This window comes from Nannobrachium achirus, assembly GCF_963921795.1.
Source record: "Nannobrachium achirus genome assembly, chromosome: 12".
Classification (NCBI taxonomy): Eukaryota; Metazoa; Chordata; class Actinopteri; order Myctophiformes; family Myctophidae; genus Nannobrachium; species Nannobrachium achirus.
This window is the reverse complement of record NC_137832.1, coordinates 61557785-61580284: the sequence shown is the minus strand read 5'-3', so window position 1 is coordinate 61580284 and position 22500 is coordinate 61557785. Positions and strand designations below refer to the sequence as shown.

The 22500-nt window shown below is 41.3% G+C and overlaps 3 protein-coding genes across 4 annotated transcripts in view; 1 reads left to right on the top strand and 2 right to left on the bottom strand.

The window, feature by feature from the left end:
• chek2 (checkpoint kinase 2) overlaps window positions 1-5352 on the bottom strand; it is a gene marked incomplete at both ends in the record, with an annotated part of 14944 nt that extends 9592 nt beyond the window's left edge. Inside the window, 3 exons of the mRNA XM_080738824.1 lie at window positions 1962-2094; window positions 2573-2697; window positions 5049-5352. Of these exons, the coding sequence (XP_080594950.1) occupies window positions 1962-2094; window positions 2573-2697; window positions 5049-5352 (562 nt within the window). The remainder of the gene's footprint in view (window positions 1-1961; window positions 2095-2572; window positions 2698-5048) is intronic.
• Window positions 5353-10481: 5129 nt separating this feature from the next.
• entr1 (endosome associated trafficking regulator 1) lies at window positions 10482-19239 on the top strand. Of its 2 annotated transcripts, none has more exons than XM_080739439.1 (10): window positions 10482-10797; window positions 11133-11236; window positions 12237-12317; window positions 13319-13401; window positions 14364-14475; window positions 14578-14651; window positions 14993-15104; window positions 15492-15554; window positions 15951-16090; window positions 17531-19239. In XM_080739439.1, the coding sequence occupies exons 1-10, from the start codon at window positions 10746-10748 to the stop codon at window positions 17616-17618; spliced, it is 909 nt and encodes a 302-aa protein (XP_080595565.1). In that variant the 5' UTR covers window positions 10482-10745; the 3' UTR covers window positions 17619-19239. The 2 variants fall into 2 exon arrangements, with proteins under 2 accessions (XP_080595565.1, XP_080595564.1); XM_080739438.1 differs by having other exon boundaries at window positions 13313-13401.
• Window positions 19240-19669: 430 nt separating this feature from the next.
• The window catches only part of ccdc180 (coiled-coil domain containing 180), a gene marked incomplete at both ends in the record, with an annotated part of 22529 nt that continues 19698 nt past the window's right edge, over window positions 19670-22500 (bottom strand). The window contains 5 exons of the mRNA XM_080738822.1: window positions 19670-19762; window positions 20113-20326; window positions 20921-20990; window positions 21417-21579; window positions 22253-22390. Of these exons, the coding sequence (XP_080594948.1) occupies window positions 19670-19762; window positions 20113-20326; window positions 20921-20990; window positions 21417-21579; window positions 22253-22390 (678 nt within the window). The remainder of the gene's footprint in view (window positions 19763-20112; window positions 20327-20920; window positions 20991-21416; window positions 21580-22252; window positions 22391-22500) is intronic.

Here is a 22500-nt window from a genome sequence, read left to right as displayed (position 1 = left end):
TGTCACTCACTATTTAACACATTCACCGTCTTTTAACACATATGGTGCCAACCCTGAGTTTCCGAGTTTGTATTGGTACCACCGCTGTGCCAACCCTGAGTTTCCCGAGTTTGGGCCGTTTTTGAAGAAAAAACATTTTTTTTTTCAATTTTTTTTTTTTTCAAAAATGTTTTTTGGACCTCCAGAAATCTATTAGGCATGATTGCGATCGCGAAATTGCATGTTTAACCCCCATACCAACCCATTCTTTCAAACATGGCAGCCATGTTTGTTTACATCTGAAGAAAACATAATGGCTGATAAATCATGAATGCCAGAACGGATTTCCAAGCGGATTTTTTTGTTTGAAAGCTGTGAACAGTCTGCACACACGTGGTGCATCATCTAGGCATGGGCGTGCACGATCCGTGCACTATAAATTACATGGAAGTCTATGGAGACCATGGCATCGCGGGACATTGAAGAGAAAAAATCATAGCAACATAAGTGTTAAGAATACCTTCGTACTCCCTCATGCCATTCGTCTCCATAGACTTCCATGTAATTCATAGTGCACGGATCATGCACACCCATGCCTAGATAATGCACCAGATGTGTCCACATTGCTCACAGCTTTCAAACAAAAAATCCGAATGGAAATCCGTTCAGGCATTCATGAGATAGCAGCCATTATGTTTTCCTAAAATGTAAACAAAGATGGCTGCCATGGCTGAAAGATGGGGTTGCTATGGGGGTTAAACATGCAATTTCGCGATTGCTATCATGCCTACTACATTTTTTGGGGTAAAAAATTTTGACATTGAAATAATCTCGGGACTATCGGGCCTGGCATGCAATGAGTTAATATTAGGGCTGGGATGCGATTAAAGTTTTTAATCTAATTAATTACAGGCTCTGTGATTAATTAATCGAAATTAATCGCATTTTAATCGCACATCGATATTTGACCCGAGAAGCATTTTTTTCAAGTAAAACACATTTTGTTGTACGAGTGAATCAACAAGTGTTTTAAATCTAAATTTCGCATCCACTGGGCAAAGCAAAGCACTCTGATCGGCTACTTCTCCCTTTGCGTTTGTTGTCTTTTCTTGGTTGGTGCATCGCTACGATCGGTATGCCCGAAACTGAAGGTTCTGTGGTGCAAAAACTAAGTGCGATTAAAATGCGTTGATTTTTTTTATCGCGTTAATTTTCTGTAATTAATTAATCGCAATTAATCAGTTAAAGTCCCAGCCTTAGTTAATATATAACTACCGTATAATAATATTATAGACTATATTTCCCATCGCAATAAACACTTTCCCTCTGTGATCAAGTCCTCGCAAATGCTCCTCTCTCACGCACACATTCAGTTTGGTAATGGCTTTGGATCTCAATGGATAAGACGCAGGACTCCACAAACGTCAACGTGCCTTCCTGGGAGAGAGACTGTTGGTCGGACACGCTGCGGTACTATGCGCCGCAATTAGTTTGTTGCGGGTGGGAGCGGCGGACAGGAATTGTCTGCATGCGGTCAAAAATGAAATCATTGCGGCGGCGAGCGGGACTGGTCAGAAAACAAGCGGGAGCAGCGGTCATTGATAATCGGCACCTTTCCATACACTGTGTAGTGTGTAGCCCAATAGTTCCCAAACTTTTTAGCTCACGAGTCACAACCCAAAAGAGAGATTAGACATTAGCCCAAACGGGACCCAAACTAGTGAAAACAGCAGATCGTGACAGCGCATTGCTTTGTGCCACGTTGTGAGCTTGTAGATCAGCTATTTTCACTACTTCGTTAACATTTGTTTTCCAATTTAGGCCTGCGACCCATAAGTGGGTCCTGTGCCCCAGTGTTTGGGGAACAAGTGCTGTAGACTACAGTATATGCCCATTTGTTCTGACCACAGTGTGCTGGAGGACAGAGAGGTAAAACACATTTCATCAGATGAGAATATCTGAGTGAATGGAGAGATACTAACCTTTATTGGTGGGTTCAGCCAGTGCCAGGACAGCATTGTTGACCAGAGGAAGTCTTTTGTCTTTTCCAATTAAACTCCCATTTAAAAACGTCCCATTATTACTCAAATCCTCTACGTACCCAATGGTACCCTCCTACACACACACACACACACGCGCACACACGCACACACACACACACACACGCACACACACAGAGAAAGACATGTCAGTTTGTCAACCCATCAGTTTTTGCGGCAGTCACAAAGCTAGAAAAAAACACTATCAAGAACCTTGCAAACCAGTAATTAAGTTAAGTAATCTGGTTAATAATTGGTATAGCACAGAAGCAGACTAGATCTACTGGAAACCAATTAAGCGCAAAATATTTAAAATCCGGAAAATAAAAGCTATAGAGGGTTACTTTGGTCCAGGTGTAAGAACAATTTATAAGGTTGAAAGTGGTTCAAGATCAGTTGTGTCTTTATTCTTCTTTTGACCGGATATAAGCTAAGTTGAAGGTTGATCACAGGCCAATCACAGCAAAGACATGAATAATCATTCTCCAAATGTTCCACATTCAAGTCATATCCTGAGGTACAGGTGGAGTCGGGTAGTAAGCTAGTCGGTTAACCTTGACTATCTTGAAGTGTCTGTTACTGATGATCTTCTCTCTGCCCACTTCTTCAAGTGCAGGGTCCTTTATGACATAGTGACACTTCTTGTGTCTTCCAAATTCATAGATATCCTCCACGCAATCTGGAAACCAGCAACAAACTAGTGTCAGAATAGAATATGATAGAACAACACACAACAATAGTCTTTCCTACGTCTCCCTCTAAGCCATCCTACTGTCTCTCCCTCTCCACGTCTGTCTGTCTCAATTATGTCCCCCTCAAATATCCTTTTATTATGTTTTCTTTATTTTATGTAAAGCACATTGAATTGCCATGTTTAGAAATGTGCTATATAAATAAACTAGCCTACAATGTCTGCACTAGTGTTTCCCCTAGGATGAAGTTCTAACAGAAAAGCTTTTTGGAGAATGATGGCAATAATGATTTACGAAACAAACAATTTTAAACAGACTATGTCTGCCACTCCTACACTGTCTCCTACACTGAGAGTCTGTCTGTCTCTCTCATGTGTCTCCTACAGTACATCGTCTCCCTCTCAGCTTCCCTACGGTCTGTCCTTCACTAAGCTACACCCTGCAGGTATTAGAGTTGGGTTGATTTCCAATTTATCCGGTCCGGTCTGGTGTACAAGCTTAAATCAGATCTGTTTGATTGTGTGTGGACCAAGTGAACTGGTATACGTAATTTTGAGACTTGCTGAAAGCATCCTACAGCAGCAACCTATGCTGAATTAGTAATACTAAGCAATATGATTAATGTGGTTAAAATAATGTTTGCCAAACGGAGCCATGCACTAAGCTTGGGAACGGGCACCATGTACTAGTAGAGCTGCACTATGTGGAGGGTTCTGTAAGAGACTCCAGTCAGACATTGCAGTAGTAGAGTGTTTTTTTTACAGCAGGTTTACATACAGGAGTGTAAATTAACTAAGTACATATACTTACTAAAGTAACATTTTGAGGTATTTGTATTGTATTTCCAATACTTTTACTTCTACTCCACCACATCTTGGATCCAAATATTGTACTTTTTACTCCACAGCAGTTATTTAAAAATGTTAGTTACTTTGTAGATTTGATTATTATTACAAAACATACATTAACCACTTCAGCTGTTTGAAACTAGACCATCTACAAGCTCACAATGCGCCGGATGCAACACATTGTGAGCTTGTAGATCTGCTATTTTGTCGTCACGCTCAACTTGAAGAAGGTCTCCCGACCGAAACGTTGCTCTGTATTTATTGTTAAACGTCTCTCTTGAACTTGCAAGCGGAAATGTGCGGGTCTGATCTGTCCCAAGATTCCTTCCTTGTACTTTTACTCAAGTACATTTTGAATTCCGGACTTCTACTTGTAACAAGAGTATTTCTGCATTGCAGTATTGATACTTTCACTTAAAGGAGCTATAGTCAACGTTTTCTTGAAAGATGGATGCTAAAATAAAAATTATGTTTTGAAAATATTTTATAAAAAAATAAGCTTTATATATGTGTTTCAATTAAAAAATTACCACAAAAAGCGTAAAATAATGATAAAATAATCATTTTGGCCATTGTCGGGCCGACACTTTGTTTACATTCTAGTCTATTCAGACTAGGATGTAAACAAAGTTTGTAACACATATATGAAGCTTATTTTTTTATAAAATATTTTTGAAAACATTATTTTTATTTTAGCATCCGTTTTTCAAGAAAAAGTTGACTATAGCTCCTTTAACCCTTACAGTGCCTATCCCGAACAAGTTCGGCTTTATTTCAATCCAATACAATATTTTATTTGCTATTTTACTTACCCCGAGCAGCTTGGAGCAACGTGGGTGGTCCTTGCTCGTCCAGCGCTAGCCAACGAGAGACGCTAGATGGTCCGACGATTTATTCCATTGAAAATGGTTTAAAATAAAGTTTAGAGCCCCCCAAAAAAACCTCAATATATACTGTCGGCGGCGCGACGTATGCCAGGGTGCATATCCCAAACTAGTTCGGGATATTTAATAAAATTAATTATTTAATCGGAGGCCTCAACGAAGCCCCGGTCTAAATTTCCATCCATGGCCGGGACTTAGACTCGGCCATTCACGGGCCGTATTCGCGCTAACGGCCGCATCGCGCCGCCCACTCCAATAATAAATCACATCTTTAGACAGGATTTTCTCCGGATTGTGTTCCCAGACCCAAAGAAAACGTTTTTTGCGACTGAAATAGCTTTAGATCGGGCTTCTAAATGGGTTAGCATTTTGGCTACGTGTCAGCTAGCTTCCTCCTATCGTCACCCATAGCATTGGCTGGAGTGAAATCCCAAGGCACTTGGGACAGTGTCGACGAAAGCTAGAGCGAAGGTCTATGGAGAAATTTCTGGCACTCTAGCGCCCCTTGTGGCCGGCGGCACTGTATGAGTTAAGTAAAACATTTGAGCACTTCTTCCACCACTGCATGCATACAGCACAAACACAGCCCAACGTGTAAACACAAACCGTGCAGTCGGTAACCTCTCTTCATGGGCACGAGGCGACCCCACGGCTGGACCTCAGGCTCCTCTGGAACGGAGGCCAGAGTCTGAGACACCGGGATGGTGTCTGCACTGCTCACCGTCCCGGAGCCACTGGACGACTGGCTGGCTGAGGACGGCCCACTGCTGGACGAGCTGGAGGCAGCCGCCTGCTGCTGGACGGACTGGGACGGCTGGTGCTCCAGGGACTGGGTCTCCGACTGGGAGGCCTGGCTGGGAGACTGGGTCTTCTGGTTCTTCCCATCTTGGGTGGGAAGGTCCTCCGACATTCTCGAGCTGAAGAAAAACAATGTGTTAACAGAGAGACCAGGGTCGACGTCACGAGGGGTCAAATTATGTCTCAATATAAATCAGGGGTCTTCAACGTTTTCAGGCCAAGGATCCCTTAGTTGAGAGAGAGAGAGATGAAGCAGGGACCCCCACAACCTGTTCATAGATTCCATATGGTTTCATCGTTTGACAGCACGATCCACAGTGTATTTTGTATTCATGTCAATTTGTGTTTTCAGATATTTAACCACTTGAACCGTCAATACTTAAAAAAACTTGACCTTTCGCTCTGTACTTAGTCTGCTCTTTTTCCCCCTCTACACCAAAGCTCTTTGCTAAAAATAGCCGATCTACAAGCTCACAACGCCTCGCACTGCGAGGTGTTGTGAGCTTTTAGATCAGCTATTTTTGGTTAAAGTTCTCAGAATATGGACACTAGGGTTCAAGTGGTTAATATAAAAAAGGAGAAAAAAAAAACATTTTATCACTCAAAGGTTTGGAGGACCCCCTGTAGTAACTCTGAGGACCCCCTAGTGGTCCCGGACCCCCTGTTGAAGACCCATGATATAAATGATCCTCCACGGTTCAATTCAATAATCTAAGTATATGCTGTTTTGTATTTATTTATAGGAAACCTGTAATTTGAGAGCTGATGTGAATTTGATACCATACTCATTCATTACTTACAAACACACAGTGAAAATAGATTAATTCTTCTGGCCATCTTTCATGTTCTGTGGAATGGGGGACTGAAGCAGTCACACCTGGCTTGAGTCAAACTAATTAGATTCAAAAGAGCTAGGTCACTAAGGTCACTAAGGTCACTAAGGTCAGGCATATTATTTTCTACACAAGAATAAATCAGTCATCCCCACAATGTTCAAGGAGAGCCACTGTCTGGAAAGTATGTACTGCAAGATCTTCTTAAGCCCGTATCAGAGTGTACGGTGGAGAGCTATCCACCGCAAATTTGAGGTGGAAAGCTTTCCACCACGGTCACCGTGACTGACTAGTCTAGATTGACCAATCAGTGAACGGGGTGTAGAGCCTGTCTGTCTGATAGTAAAAACAGAGAGATGTGTTGGGACTCGAGGTGGAAAGCTCTCCATCGCGAGGAATGATGTAACGTTGTAGTTTCATGACTGAAAAAGACTCGAAAAGACTACACCGCGGTGTAAAGCCTTAGTTTCATGACTGAAAAAGACTCGAAAAGACTACACCGCGGTGTAAAGCCTTCCACCGCCCAGGCGACTATGATGCCGGCTTTAAACCCAGTCCACTCCACACTGCAACTGCAACTATTTGCAACCATTATCCCCCAAATGTCACAGGTCTGCATTCTGCAGCTGGTCAGCCCAGGTGCCCAGGTGCCCATGATGCCACTGCAATAGGGCATCGCAGCGGAAGTGGTTTACTGGTGCCACGAAAAATCTCCCATTCATTTTCCCCATAGACTTTTACAAAAATATGTATAACAATTATGTTAAGCCATCCAGGATCTCAGTGAATCATGACCACAAAACCTTTGATCCTATATAAAAACATTAAATAAAATAATATTTAAATAGTTGCTATAATACAAATAATTAATAATAATTAATAAATACCATTTTGTTTAGCTTTTGATGATTATTCACTGACATCCTGGATGGCTTGGTTCTAAGCTTAACATAATTGTTAAAAAATAGTGTCGTGAAAGTCTATGAAGAAATGAACAGGAGATGTGTTAGTGGCACCAGTAAACCACGCCCACTGGTGGACTGGGGGGCATGTTTGTGATGATGACTGATTTATGGATCTAAAACTATATTTAGTGACTGTATTGTATGTATTAGATGCAAAACACAACTCTAGCATTGTCACATATAGCTCTTAATAGTCTTACTAGTCTTAATTAGTTTGACTCAGGCCAGGGGTGACTGCTTAAACAAGCCATCCCACAGTACTGGTTTCATGACCATGCACTGCAACTTGTGCAAGTGACCTTGTTGGAACATAAACAGGATGTACAGCAGGAAATCCATATCAACCACAAAAAAACGCTGTTATTCAAGGCAGGCATTGTGAGCTTGTACAGGTATATTATATATATATATTTTTTAATCAATTTCCCTTCATGACATGCCCCAAATGTGGGATACCACCATAACTCTATGGATACCACACAAAGTGGCCGGGTTAAATCAAACTCCTCCCAAAAACAAACGTCAGTACACTACACAACCCTTTAGCTGCTGATTGCAAGTAACAGAACTGACTGACACCCAGACAAAAACAACTATTATACCGTACATGCTAATTAATGATTGTTATGATTTTTCTCCTACAGCTATTGGTATCATTATCATTACTATCAATCAGCAGTGATTGAAGAAATGTCGAAGTCGATGCTTGCATAGGACTTGCATCTACGGAAGTAGTCATCGTAACAACACTGATTCATGCACTTCACTTTAGAATCAATGAACCAAACAACATTAACTTAAACGTAATCATCTTCATCTTTCAAACTTACCGCTGTTGGTTTGTTTGTTTGTTTGCAGTGAAAGCTGATCTCGCCACACGTGTACTTTGCGACTTGGCCGGGGATGACTGAAAGCAAGTGAACAGAACACTTGCACTATGGGAATTGTAGTTGCCATGTCAACCATGTCATCCCGCCACAGCGCAGCCAATGGGAAGTTGTGGACTGGGCACGTGTTCTATGGAGCTGTCAGCTGAGTCCGGCTGAGCTCCGTGAAATCAGCCCAACGTGGAATGGTTTTACTTCAAAATAAAATAATAAAATAGGGGGAGAAATAGCTCTGGTCCATAGCGTTAGGAGGAGACCAGAGCTAGTAGGCTATAGGGAAAAAGTTGAAAGAACATCACATCCAAAAATAAAGGCCCTCTGGGCCAGATAAATAAAGATCTTTCTCCATTCAAGTGGATGGTCTACCGTCTATCTAGTATACTGATAAAAACAAATATCTGTCACAGATATTTTTTTTATCAAGAGAACGTCAACTATAAATATATTAACCCCTTTTCTCTTTTATTTTCCCTCCCCTATTATGAGGGTTCTCAGGAGTTTCTGGGGGGTCCCCAGCTAAACAAGTTCATAGCTTCAAAACCCACTTTAATCCTTATTTGAAATACTGTGAGAAATTTGGGAATACGCTTGGACTTTTCTTTACAATACAAATCTTCTTTATATGGGCACAAAATGTTTTCGAATGGGGGTCCGTGTCTCAATTTGGGGGTCCTATATCAAAATGTTTAAGAAACAGGTCTAACTAATGTATGTAGGCCTAATTTATGGTCATCATCTTCATTGTCATGTCTTGTCTTTGGAGTATGCAACAGACAATTTCATGTTTGTATTAGTGTTACTAATATTTTAAATCCTCAACTTTATCACTTTATTTATTTCATTAGTCTAACAGGAATCGAATCCAGCTGGATCAAAACCTGATGCTCCGGTTCCATTTGCCAGACAGTAGAAGAGAGAACACTCAATTGAACTGGGATCTTTTGATGAATGACCTTCTGGACATCCACCCTTCTCCTTTGGGTTTAGAAGTGGCTGCGTGGCTGGCAGCTCAATTCTGGTGTGCAGTGCTGTTTTATCCTCTCTCTGTAGCGCCTCAGCCTTGTGGTCATGTTTTGAGCATCTTCCGTAGACCTATACCAGGCAGTGATGCAGCCAGTCATGAATCAGGGTACTCTTGGGGAACCGTGGACCTGACCCTATATGACCTGACCACTCAGGGGTCCTTGGGACTCTGACTGAGAGAGAACAAAATGGAACCAAATGTCCATTTGGGAGTTCCAGGGAGTCCCCAGCTACGTGATTTGTAACTCAAGTGGACTCTATCCACACATAATCAAGAGTACAAAGTTATGGGGATAAAGTTATGGGGATCTGTGACCTATATATGCATGATAAACTGGGGGTCCTTGTAATGAAAAGGTTTGAGAACAACCACTGCTCTATGGTGCACCTGTACAAGTTGGCTTGTGGTTGAATTTTTTTTCTCAAAATATTTTTTTGTCTACAAAATGAGCGGAGAATAATGTTGTCACATAAAGAGATAGCCCCGAATGGCCATACAGGTCTGTAACTCCATTTGTACACTCTCAGAGTTATGGTCCTTGCAAATAAAACGTTTAGTCATTGTGGACTTTAATGTGTCATCTGAAGAAAACCTGGAGACATTCAGTAATTGGTGTGTAAAAGAGAAAATCTCAAATTTGCCCCGGGCAAGAACAAGTCTTTTCCATGGACACAGTCTGTGTATTGATGATCCCTGCAGTAGTGCCACAGGCACAGCAGCATGACAGACCCTCTTTGGTCAGACCAAACATCAACAACACACACACACACACACACACACACACACACACACACACACACACACACACACACACACACACACACACACACACACACACACACACACACACACACACACACGTGTCACACACACACACACACACACACACACACACACACACACACGTCACAGTGCGTCACAGTGGATTTGTCAAGCATAGCTTGAGCTTGGACAGTCTCTCAGGCTGGCTGTTAAAAAACCTTGAGACCCAGACTTCATTGTCATAATTTGTGACTCACACAAGCTTATAACTTAACTTTATTCCATTGGTTCTCAAAAGTGGGGTCCTTGAGGGAGTTCCAGGGGGTCCCCAGCTATAGTTTGGAACCAAATGGATGGTCAGATGATGGAACCAAATGGCCCCATCGTGATTACTATAAATTGGGGTCCCAAAGATAGAACTGCCATTAAATAGGGGTCCGTAGCCTAGTCTAATGCATGTCTAATGTCAAACTGGGTGTCCTTGCAATAAAAAAAAATGCTTGAGAAATGAGAATCACTGCTAGAGCCGTGGCATCATCTTTTCAAATGGGAGTCTGCAGGCTATTAGACCTAAGTGTCAATATGGGGGTCCTTGACTTGAAAAGGTTTGAGAGAACCATTGCTTTATTCTGTTAAGCGTTTTATTTTGAAGGCCATGACCGGAAGTCTTACATCATTTGGTTTCTCAAGAGTTTCTTTCTTTACTCTACAGTTGTGTTGTTGTGGTCAGCTGATCTGTTGGTGCTGCTATTATACTGCTAACCCAGTAACTAAAACATCAGAAGTTCTGTCTGTCAGCACCACAGAAGACATGGTTTAACTGCACTGTAAAGGTCTTGTCAATCCGTTTAATTGGTTTGTTTAAAAACGGCAAAAAAGGAGCTGGATGCGTTAGCTAGTTAGCAGGAAGCTAACTGTATGCTGGAGAGAGACTGACTGATGCTGTAAACTGACCACAAGGAAACTAAATAACTGACCCCAGCATCTCTACTGGTTTCCACCTGTCTGTCTGTTTGACTGACTGTGTCGTCATCATGTCTAAACATAGGCATAAGAGCTCTGTCAAAACTCTCATCATTACAGATGGTAAGTTCACTTGATTCAGTTGATTCACTTTCTACAGCTCATCATAATTTGCACGAAATGTCCATAATTATACATGCACCTGCATCTGTGACCTGAATATGTAATAATAAATACCATGCAATGTTATTGTATTATTGTTGTGATTTCAGATCCCCCCCCCCCCCCCCCCCCTTATGCATAGTACTGTGTTCTATGTGTTCTGTGTGTCATTATCCTTTTAGTTGACTAGTTGAGTGTACTGTCATGAAACTGTACCTCTCAAACTTCTAATACATTCTTCAATCAATCAATCAATCAATCAATAAAGTTTAATACCGTTTTTTTTGTCTGTATAGATGATGAGACTGAGGGAGACGAACTGAATCCATTTTCCTTCAAGGAGTTCCTGCGATGTAAGACACATACAGATATACAGGAAGACAGACAGACAGCACACAAGGTACTGAGGACTGGACACAGGACACACACTATAGTAGTGGAGCCACAAGCATCTCTTAGATGCTATTTTTAATATTTGGTATCTAGAGTTCTTAGGTTCGTAAGACGCCCCAGGGGCCAGGCGACATGCGACCTCGCCCTTGCCTTCTGGCCAGTGATGTACTGTATATCGGACCAGTTACCCATATATATGGAGACCCCTGGTACCCATATATGGAGATCCATACTGTATATGGAGATATGCAGTGAGAGCCCAAACATGCTCACTCAGTTATTCATTATGGGGCATTACCAAATACGACGTGTGATGTCAGAGCGCCAAACCCATTCTGTTAAGAGTGGTTCCCCTGCCATCAGAGTGACGTCAGAGCATGATGTCAGAGCGACAAACCCATAGAACCAGTACCACAGTGTCAGGCAGAGATACACACATACAGACAAGGGCCGTGACCGTTTACATACTAATCAACCAACCCTTGACAGCTCATTCATCCAAACAGAAAAGTCTGACGTGATTGCATTAAACAACGTTGAACCCACCATCATTGCAGCTGTACCGAAAGCTATCCTCTTTGTATCTGTCAAGTTTTTGTTTCATAAAAATCCTCTTTAAACATGTTATGAGCTAGTCTCTGTCAATAAATTTAAGTGGTTGAGTTTGGAAGCACTCGTTGGAAATCACTCAACGGTCCTGCATACCACCTGTTTTGAAAGGAGGCAGCAGGACGTTGCGTTATTGGAAACAAATTGATATATATATGAAAAAATAAACAAAAACCTGCTTAGTTCCCGGTTAATCAATCAACGTACATGAGCAAGATTAAGCAACGTTATTGGTTCTAAATATTGGTTTCAATCGATTTTCGGCTAATTGCTAATTCCTTGTGTAAGGACCATGCACCACAACAAGAAAGCCAAAAATAAGGCGAGCATTCCGGTTATCTCTCTAGCTACTGTATGTACAGTATAATAACTGTCTCTCTCTACCCATCTGTTTGCAGAGGGCCAGCAGCAGTCCCAAGTTTGACTCTGAGGACAAAAGCAGTTTCTTTGCTGACCCCACCCTCCTGCCACAGCCACAGGTACAGTGATAAAGTCTTGTAAGGTTTCGTTTTGTGTCGAGTCATTTGAACTCCTCAGGGACCCCATGGATTATAGAGGCTCATGATGACGGTCGGTCGCTCGGTTAGTTCAAGCGGCTTTAAGCCCGTATCATAGTCGGGTCCGCGGTGGAAGGCTTTACACCGCGGTGTAGTCTTTTCGAGTCTTTTTGAGTCATGAAACTACAACGTTACATCATTCCTCACGGTGGAGAGCTTTACACCGTGAGTCCCGACACATCTCTCTGTTTTTACTATCAGACAGACAGGCTCTACACCCCGTTCACTGATTGGTCAATCTAGACTAGTCAGTCACGGTGAATAGGACTCCACCGTGGCGTACTACGATGGCCTGCACTTATTTTCTGACTTGAGGTGGAAAGCTTTCCACCTCAAATTTGCAGTGGATAGCTCTCCACCGTACACTCTGATACAGGCTTTAGTCTGGTTGGGTGTAAGGAGCAGCCTAGTGTGTGTTGTCTTCAATTCACTTTTTTTGGGACAAAGCGTTATTGTCCTTTTAGTATTTTGGTAGTAGCCTAGTGGTCTTGGGCAGTGGCATGTTCTAGATTTTTTATTTTTTTGAGAAATAAGATGATCTACCTGCGCGTGGTCGGTGAGATACATAACCACTTTTCAATGAATGGATGAAATGGTTAGTGCGTTTTCTTACAAAAAATAATAATCTGCACATCATACTACGTGTATATACAGTAACATAACGCGGTAGAACACACCAACTGGTCTTGGGTTATTCCACAATTTGAATTCATTGTTTCTTACACAGCACACCAACTGGTCTTGGGTTCTATCGCTGTGTGGCCATGATATTGTCCAACTATTGCCAATCACCTTTATGTAGCTTGTTTTATTTTAATTATCTTGAAAAGTGCTACTGTATGTTAATGTAATGTATTATTATTATTAGTGTTATTATTATGGATGAATGAGTAATGAGGTCAGCCTACTGTGTTCAGGAGGAGTGGGGGCAGAGCTACCAGCAGGAGGAGGACAGCAGCGCCTCCCTGTGGCTAGAAGATGAAGAGGAGGAGGAGGAGGTGACCAGGTAGGTGAGGGGAGCTATTAGACAGGGTTCCCACGGTCATGAAATTCCTGGAAATATTTTGAAATTAGATTTTTTTTTTCCAGTACTGGAACATTTTTGGAATTTATCAAGGGTCCTGGAAGGTCCTGGAAAAAATAGCTATGCATTGTCTTTGGTTATTGATTTTGTTAATACCTCTGAAATGACAAATTAAACATGGGCCAAATTGTCAAATATTAGAGGCAGAAATTGAGAAAATAGCAGATCTACATGCTCACAACGCCTCGCGTTGTGAGCATGTAGATCTGCTATTTTCACAATAGAACCGTGTTATACAAAATTCCTCAACTCGTAGTGCTCGTCAGCTTCCCCATAATCAAATATTATTTCGGGGGTCACGACCTGAAAAGGTTGAGAACCACTGGCATACACTACCTGTCTTTGGGCATTGCGCATAGGAGTATTTAATTATTGTTACATAGTCCTGGAAATTGGGTTAAATATTCTGTTAAAGTTTTGGAAAAGTTTTGGAAATGAATTGGTAAAAATGGGTGGGAACCCTGCCCCTGGCTGAGGGGAGATATTAGATATGTTTGGTCTTCAGAGGTTCTGAACCACTCTGCCAAACTTACTACAAAGACAAAATAATGTCTTACATTTGATATCGTTGCTGTCGGGCAGAAAACTCTTATCTCCATATTTTAACTTCTGTTTTTTCCCCCTGTAAATAAATGCCCTACTTGGTCACACAAAATCATCAAAAGTAGCAGATCTGCAAGCTCGAAACGCTGCGCTAACAACCACGTTGTGAGCTCGTCGCTCTGCTACTTTTGAATTTGAATCCTGAATAGAAACAGTTTTGGACATAACAGTATGAGGTAAGAGGTTTCCTCCCTGACAGAGACGATATAAAATCTCAGCATAAAAACGTATACCAAAAATGTATTTTTTTTATACCAACTTTGTTTGATGTGGACAAACAGGTTCTCCTCTGGGATCAGTAAGATCAGTCTGAATGGAGAGCACTATGAGGGAGATGATGAGACATCCATCGAGTCTCCTGACACCTCTATGAGCAACAACCAGCTGCAGCAGGTACACACACATGCATACTACACACGTACATACTGTATACACGTACACACAGTTGTAGGGACCACAGTCTTGACACTTGGTGTGTGTGTGTGTTTGTTCCAGTTGAAAGAGGAGAATGTGTGTTTGAAAAGAACTCTCACAGACCTCCAGAAGAAATACGACAGCGGCCAACACAGGTGAGCCACTCGGACAACGGCATTGACACAGGTAGCTCCTCAGCCCGAGTTTTATCTGCTGTATGTTCGATATGGAAAGTTCCATAACTGGATCTAGCTAAGCTCCACGGCTGAAACTCTTGACCTCATAGGGCTAAGCAGCGAGGTCGTTTGCACTGCAGAGCCAGTTCAGCCCGCCTTGCCACTTCAGCTGTGCTGATTTGTCTGTTGCTGTATAACCTCTAGGGAAGATATGACTTTAGGTTGGGTTAACCATTATATAGCAAATCGGCTAATCGGCACAAGCTTAATGATTACTATTGGAGATGATTATTTGTCACTGTTATACTTGTGGTTACCAGGATCCATCAGCTGTCTGAGGAGATCCTCCAGAGGAGGTTACAGGAGGAGAAGGAGGCACAAGCTCTGGAGAGCATGGTCCACTCCGTGGAACAGAACCTCCATCTGATGACGGTACGTCTCCTCCTAAACCCTCATAGAAAGCTCAATTATATTTGTAATAGTTCTTAACAAGTTTGTTGCCAAGAATTAAAAACGACTAATGTCTCTAATTGCCAGAATTTGACCGTTTAATGTGTTTAATGTGCACAATGTGCACGGATGATGCAGCACATGTGTGCACGCCATTCACAGCTTTCAAACCAAAAAACCCGGGCTACTATTTGGAAATATACATACAATATCTGTTTCTACCACCTTTTGTGGTCACGTGTTCAAATACTGAATGCTGATTGGCTTCGCCTCATGCCACAACCCTGAAACAGTGGTAAATCAGCCAACAACCCACTCCCTCTCATGGTAAATGGCTTACATCTACGTACCTGTGTCTCTATCTTTCAGAAGCGAGCAGTGAAGGCAGAGAACAGTGTGTCGAGACTCAAGCAGGAACTACAGCAACTACAGGTACAACCATTTATTATTATAATTATGCATTGTATGTTTTTATATGTCTTGATTAATTGAATACACAGGACCACAATGGAAACAAGCACTCAAGTGCCTTTAGTGTTGAAGTGTCCTTGAGCAAGACGCTGAATAACTAACCATTGTTGTTAGCTGAGCCTTGTGGCATAGCTTAGTGACTTACTTGGCCTGGTTGCTAATGATGGCTTTCATGGTCATCTTTCTTTACAGCCTGATTTATTTATAGTTGCATGCCGGTATCTCACGCCGAATGATAGTGTTCTTTTACACCAAACATAATTTCACTCTTTCCTTGCGCCATGTCTTTCTTTGTCAACATCATTTTAGTTGTAATCATGTAATAATAATTGTTGTGTGTGTTGTGCGTGGGTGTAGGTCCAGTGTGAGTTGTTGAGGTCAGAGAATGCTGTACTGAAGACGGAGGAGTCGGAGACCGTTTCCAACATGAGACACAACGCTCAGCTGGCTTCAGAACAGCTGAACCAGGCTGTTTTCAATGCACACAAATCAATCAAGTTAGTATCAATAACTACTAATGACACAAGTTACTGGAAAACATAGTTACAGGGTTCCCACGGTCATGAAATTCCTGGAAATATTTTGAAATTAGAAAAATACTTTTCCAGTACTGGAAAAGTTTTGGAATTGATCAAGGGTCCTGGAAGGTCCTGGAAAAATAGCTATGCATTGCTTTTGGTTATTGATTTTGTTAATACCTCTGAAATGACAAATCAAACTTTGGCAGAAATTGTGAAAATAGCCGATCTACATGCTCACAACGCCTCACGTTGCGAGGCGTTGTGAGCATGTAGATCGGCTATTTTCACAATAGAACATATACAAAATTCCTCAACTCTTAATGCTCGTCAGGGTGCCGGGCTCCCCAGTTCAAATATGATTATTTCGGGGCCGGGGGTCACGGCCTGAAAAGGTTGAGAACCACTGGCATACACTACCTGTCTTTGGTCATAGGAGTAAGCGACTCGTTATTGAGCTGAATTATTGTTATATAGTCCTGTAAATCGGGTTAAATATCCTGGAAAAGTTTTGGAAATTAATTGGTAAAGATGTGTGGGAACCCTGTAGTTATCTGATGTGGGGTTGAATACATTACCACAACAGAAATAATTTTGAAATAGGCCTTTTTTTTTCTTCTCTTTTTTTTTTGGAAAAGGCTGAACAAACTGCTGCGACTGCTGTGGGCTCATTAAAAAACGATTTCCTTTGACAGAATGAAAGTGTGTTTTACAATATAATTACGGTTATAAATAACACTTTAACCGAATACTATTTCCACATCAACTAGTGGAACAGACTAGTTGTCTAGCTGCACACAATCCTTAGTAATTGTATGTGTACCTCTAAACCATAGGCCGTAAAAAATATGGACGGTGGGAACCGTCACGTGACCCATTGGTTTCTATCAGAGCGAAAATGAAGCCATCATTGTATTAATGGAACCCAGGGAATGCTATTGGCTGCCAACGGTCACGTGCAACCACAGGGATACTTGGGAGAATGTCTTGAGCTTGACGAAAATAAAGCACACAAAGAAGAAGCGTTCGATCAGAATCATCACAAGATTGGCTATCTTGCACAAAAGCACACCCTGCTTTAACATCAATTATAAAATAAATGGGAACATATTTTCACAAAATGCATATCATGGTGATTGAAAGGAGACTAAACTAGCAACAGGAACCATTAAGTATTTATGACAATGTTTTTTAAAGCAAGAAAATCAAATGTAAAGTTCGGGTGAAAATGAATGGAGTCCTATGGAGAACATATTGCTAACATATTGGTACCAGAACAGCGCAACTAGCGGCCAATCATAGGAAACTTTAGTTCCGGGTTTGCTTAATGTTAAATCCGGACAACTGGCCCGCTGCTCTTAACTCGTTTTTTAATCTATTGCCTCGTGTGTCTGTTTGTCTTTCTGTCTGTGTTTACAGACAGCTGCTGGGTGAATCAGACAGACTGCGTTTGACCTCCCAGATGCTTCAGTCCATCGATAAGATCTCTCTACACACAGATCCTTGACCTCAGCAACGTCGTCTTTCCCACCCCCAGACTTGACCCAGAAGGAGTTTGCATGCATTGTCTTTTTCCGTATTTTCAAACATTTTTCTTTTTTTCTTTTGGGACCGCATGAGACTGAGCCAGACATTATGAGAGGGATCAAGAAAGATTATATATTACTTGAGAAAGATTTTTCTGTATAATGTATTGTACTGTATATAACTTGTATACAGTATACTGTATATGTAGCGTTGAGATGAAAATAGTATGTATTTTTCGGGGGATTAAAACATTTTCAATTGAAAGTTGTTATTAGATTATTTTAATCTAGTATAGTTCCATGCTAATAGAGAAAAATGTGAAAATGTTGCCTCAAGACACTTTACAGTACATCTACAGTAGAGCTAACATATATTGCTAGTGGATAATTATATGCATCATTATGTACAAAATGGGTACCGGTACAGTATGTTTCTCAATACTCATATTCAGCATAAGCATTCTTTCAGCTACAGTGACATCACGTGTTGCCTGTCAATCATCTGCCATCTTGTACAGCATGTGCGAACCGATGCATAGAAACATGGCAAACTGGTGCTGCTTTGTGGATATTTTGTGGTTTTCTTGATTTAAATTAAAAAAAAAATGTTTTTTCTGTCAGCCGACTGCATTTGTGGGCTCCAGCCAATAGTGCTATAGCGCATTATAAGCAATAATTGACACTTTGTGGGCTGAAAGAACAACAATATAGACTGCCTGCTGATGTCTGGATTAATAATCCATCGGTTAAGTTCACAAATTGATGTTTACCTTCAATTTACCCTAGTGGTGATCGCTGTGTTATTTGCGCCTATGAGGTAATGGCAGATTTGGCCATAACCCATAACCCAAAATAACTATGTGCATTCAGGTAAAGTGCCTTGAGTGAATAATAAATGTAGCCTGAAGTTATTGTTTTTTACACTGCTGCCATGTTGTGAAACAGCCTTCCGTTAAACATTGCATTTAAAAATATGACAGGGGGCTTATAGAAGTCCAGTTAGGACCTTTTTATGAAACAAGGTAACATTTATAATGAGATCTGTTTATCTGTCCTTGTCTTTAATGAGGGACCTGTACATTCTATGTTCTTAAACTGTGTGTTTTATGTTGAATGATTGTGTTTTTCATTTTCCTTTGACATCTTGGGACCATGTTGGAAAGAAGTGTTTTCACTTTGAATTGTTGTGATTCTTTCTGTGCCCAATGGTCCATCAATAAAATCAATCGATCATTACAAGGTAACCAGCTAGTAGTCTATAATAGTCAATATCTGTGATTTAACGAGTCATTGAACCCATTCTTGAAACATACATGCAACGAACTATCACATGGATTAAAGTTCTCAGTCGCCACGACTGATTTCAGTCCTTTGGATTCGAAGCCTGCATGTCATCAATGGAAGCATGAAGCTTACCAAAAATAGATTAAAGATTAAAGTGGCCAAACTAGCAATAGAATACATCCTTATCCTTTCACACTGTTTTACAAATCACAGATTGGGACTTGTTTCAGACATGAGATTTTATTTTGCTTTACCCCATGTATCATCATCATCCCTCCATCAGTGTGCTGCAAACACTCGACCCAGTGATGTGCCGGTGACCTAGAGTATTTCCTTGTTCTGCTTTCCGGACAAAATTGACATGGAAACGTATGCATCTCCATTAGTGATGTGCAGGAAATGTATTATTTTACTGTTTAAGTTCATTAAATCAAAGTGGTCTATGAAGTAACAAACAAAACAGACAGCTAGGACTCTATAGAGCTCATTTGGTTTAATTTTGTCTGTAAAATAGTTACAGTAATTAGTCCCCTTTCCCTCAACTCATTTGTTTACATCACACACTTTGAAGAACAGTTTGGTGAAGGATCGCTGACGTAAAATAAATATTGACACATCTTGATATTGGAAAAGATTAAAAAAAATAGTTTTTAATAAGGACATTATTAAGACATGGCAGATATATACAGTAGTGAACAATGATAACCATCAATAAAATATTGAATGACCTGTTGACGTGTGTGTGTTGTTACTCTGCGTTCAGTTGTGTCAGTGTGTGTATCTGTTGTGTCCAGTGTTCGGTCCATCTCTGCAGTTCAGTCAGACGTCCGTCTCTGTCTCTCTGAGAACGCAGCAACTCAGACCTGTACACCTCCTCAAACAACTAACACACGCACACACACGCACGCACGCACGCACAGACACACCCTCATTAAAGAGCTTTAAATGGGGATGCATTGCTTTGATGTGTAATATATATTTGATCTCATTCATTGCTCATGCTCATGATCTCTTGATCAACAAGCTTGCTTGTAGATCTGCTATTTTCAGCAAAAGCTTTTCCCACAATAGTGGTTAGTCTGAATCAATGTTCAAATCAACCCTAAGAGGGGTGAGTGGTCAATACTAACCAATCCCTGTCTCCAGTGTGTGTGTGTGTGTGTGTGTGTGTGTGTGTGTGTGTGTGTGTACCTGCAGTTGTGCGTCTCTGTGTTCCATAACAGCCAGGTGTCCCAGGCTGCTCTTTGCTGTGGTGATGGAGGCTGTCGTCGCCACGGTTACAGGTGATGTTGTGATCGGCATGGTAACGGGGGATGCCTTTGTTGCTGTAGTTACAGGGGAAGGGGTGTGTCTTTCAGGGCTGTCATCAGCAGGGGGCGACAGGTAAGAGACACCTGGCCATGTCCTGACATACGTACGCGTGCGCGCGCACACACACACACACACACACACAAACACACACACACACACACACACACACACACACACATACAGAAACAGTCCATCAATGAATGTGAACAAGAAACTAAGTTCTCCCAAAAATAATTTCTACTGCTTTGAACCTAGGGCTGTCACGATATGACATTTTACATGACGATTAATTGTCACTCAAATAATTGGCGATTAACGATTTAATTGTGTTTTTGTCGTTGATAATTACATTTCTGTTTGGCTTTTAGGCTTTGAAGTTGCACATGGCAGATATGACACATAACCTAAATATACAAAGAAATTACTGACATATTTGACAACTTACAACTTAAAAAATAACTTTGATAGTGGAAATAGCAGATCTACAAGCTCACAACGCGTCGCAAAATGCGACGCGTTGTGAGCTTGTAGATCTGCTATTTCCACTATTTCGGACATTTTTCAACATTCGCGATTATGACGATTATGACAAAATAATTGCGATAACGTCAAATAATCACGATTAGACGATTATGTAATAATTGTGACAGCCCTATTTGAACCTTCAGGATTCAAGGTCAAAGGTTACCTGCTGCCTCGTTGCTGTTCTTCTCTGCGAGGGACCTGAGTGGTCACACTCTCTCTCCTGGGCGCTGTCTCTATGGCAACAAGAGATACAGTTATGCTTTAGTATCAGAGGCAGTTAAAGATAGTTACAGCTGAAGCATACCGTATGTGGAGGTGCAAATATTATTTATGATATGACACTGTATGTGAACCTTTATATCCACACATGCGCACACTGTTGTACAAAACATGGACTGGGGGTGTCAGGGTTGCGTTTGTTGTGTTGCAAACTGTCTATTTGAGAACCACTGATTTAGAAGAAGGATTTAAAATGCATTTATAGAATCGGGTCAATAATATTCAAAGACTTACACAAAATGTTCACGATTTTTCAAAAATAGCAGATCTACAAGCTCGCAGCGCGGCACTCAGTGCGATCAGTGGACTATACTGTACTGTACAGACTGGGGGTCCTCCTTGCATTTAAAAAGTTGGAGAATCAATGCAGTATTATTTACCTCCAATGTCCAGCTGATCTCCAGTCAGTATGTCTGTCTGATCACCAGTCGGTAGGCTGTCCATCTGATCTACCGTCAGTAGGCTGTCCATCTGGAACAGCAGCTTCTCAGCCAGAGATGCCAGAGTCTTCACAAACTCCTCCGCACTGACAAGCACACACTCCTGAGAAAGACAAAAATGGGCTTTTGGTGATTGTGCGTATTTAATATATGTAAGGAATGTGTGCAACGTGCATAATAATGACATTCAAACATACCCACAGGACCCAACCATTCAAGTTCGGTAACATTTTAATATGTGGACATATGGACATAATAGAAACTATTGGAAATTGTCTGTTTTTGGGGGACCTCAGTCAACTATCGGTATGTATAAAGGCTTTAGTCAGGGGTGGGCAACTCTCCACACTCACTACTTTGTCATTCTAGTATGTCATACAAAAGAAGCCGATCTACAAGTTCAAAACGCGTCGCGCTGCAGCATGTTTTGAGCTGGTAGATCTGCTATTTTTGCTTCTTTTGAATTGGAATCCTGAATAATGTGTTGTTAGTCCTGAAATGTAACATTTTTATTTAATTTCAAATGCATTTAGTTATATACTTATGTTAACTTTATGAACTTAAATACAAATACATTGGACATAAAAAAAGACTAACATTTTACTACTACTAGTCATTCAACTACTAATATAGTCAATAATCAATAATATGTCAGTACTCCGATATTAACCTGCGGGCCGCATTAAGTGAAGGTGGGGGCCGCCAGTTGCCCATGTATGCTTTAGTGGTTATTATGACTATTAAGCTCAACCTTGCTGGACCATGGAGTGTCCTACCTGCAGTTCCTGATACGTCCTGCTGATGGCGCCAGCCAGCTGTGTCTGTCTGTCGTCCTCTCTACTCCTCAGAGCGGACAGCTGGTCCTCACAGGCAGGATGACTGAGACGCACACTCAGCTGACTGACATGCAGTCTCTACACAAACACCACAATGTTTCATCACACTTACAGTAGCTATTTTTTTGGCACAGAGGTAGAGCAGACTAGTATGTAGTTGACAGTTCAAGTGGTTAAATATATGCAAA

What these genes read in the sequence shown, in the direction of transcription:
- entr1 (XM_080739438.1), top strand. Translation starts at nt 10,746, where the DNA reads ATGTCTAAACATAGGCATAAGAGCTCTGTCAAAACTCTCATCATTACA. An exon ending in AACTCTCATCATTACAGATG is followed by an intron (nt 10,798 to 11,132) that starts GTAAGTTCACTT and finishes TTGTCTGTATAG; the next exon opens with ATGATGAGACTGAGGGAGAC. An exon ending in AGGAACTACAGCAACTACAG is followed by an intron (nt 15,555 to 15,950) that starts GTACAACCATTT and finishes GCGTGGGTGTAG; the next exon opens with GTCCAGTGTGAGTTGTTGAG.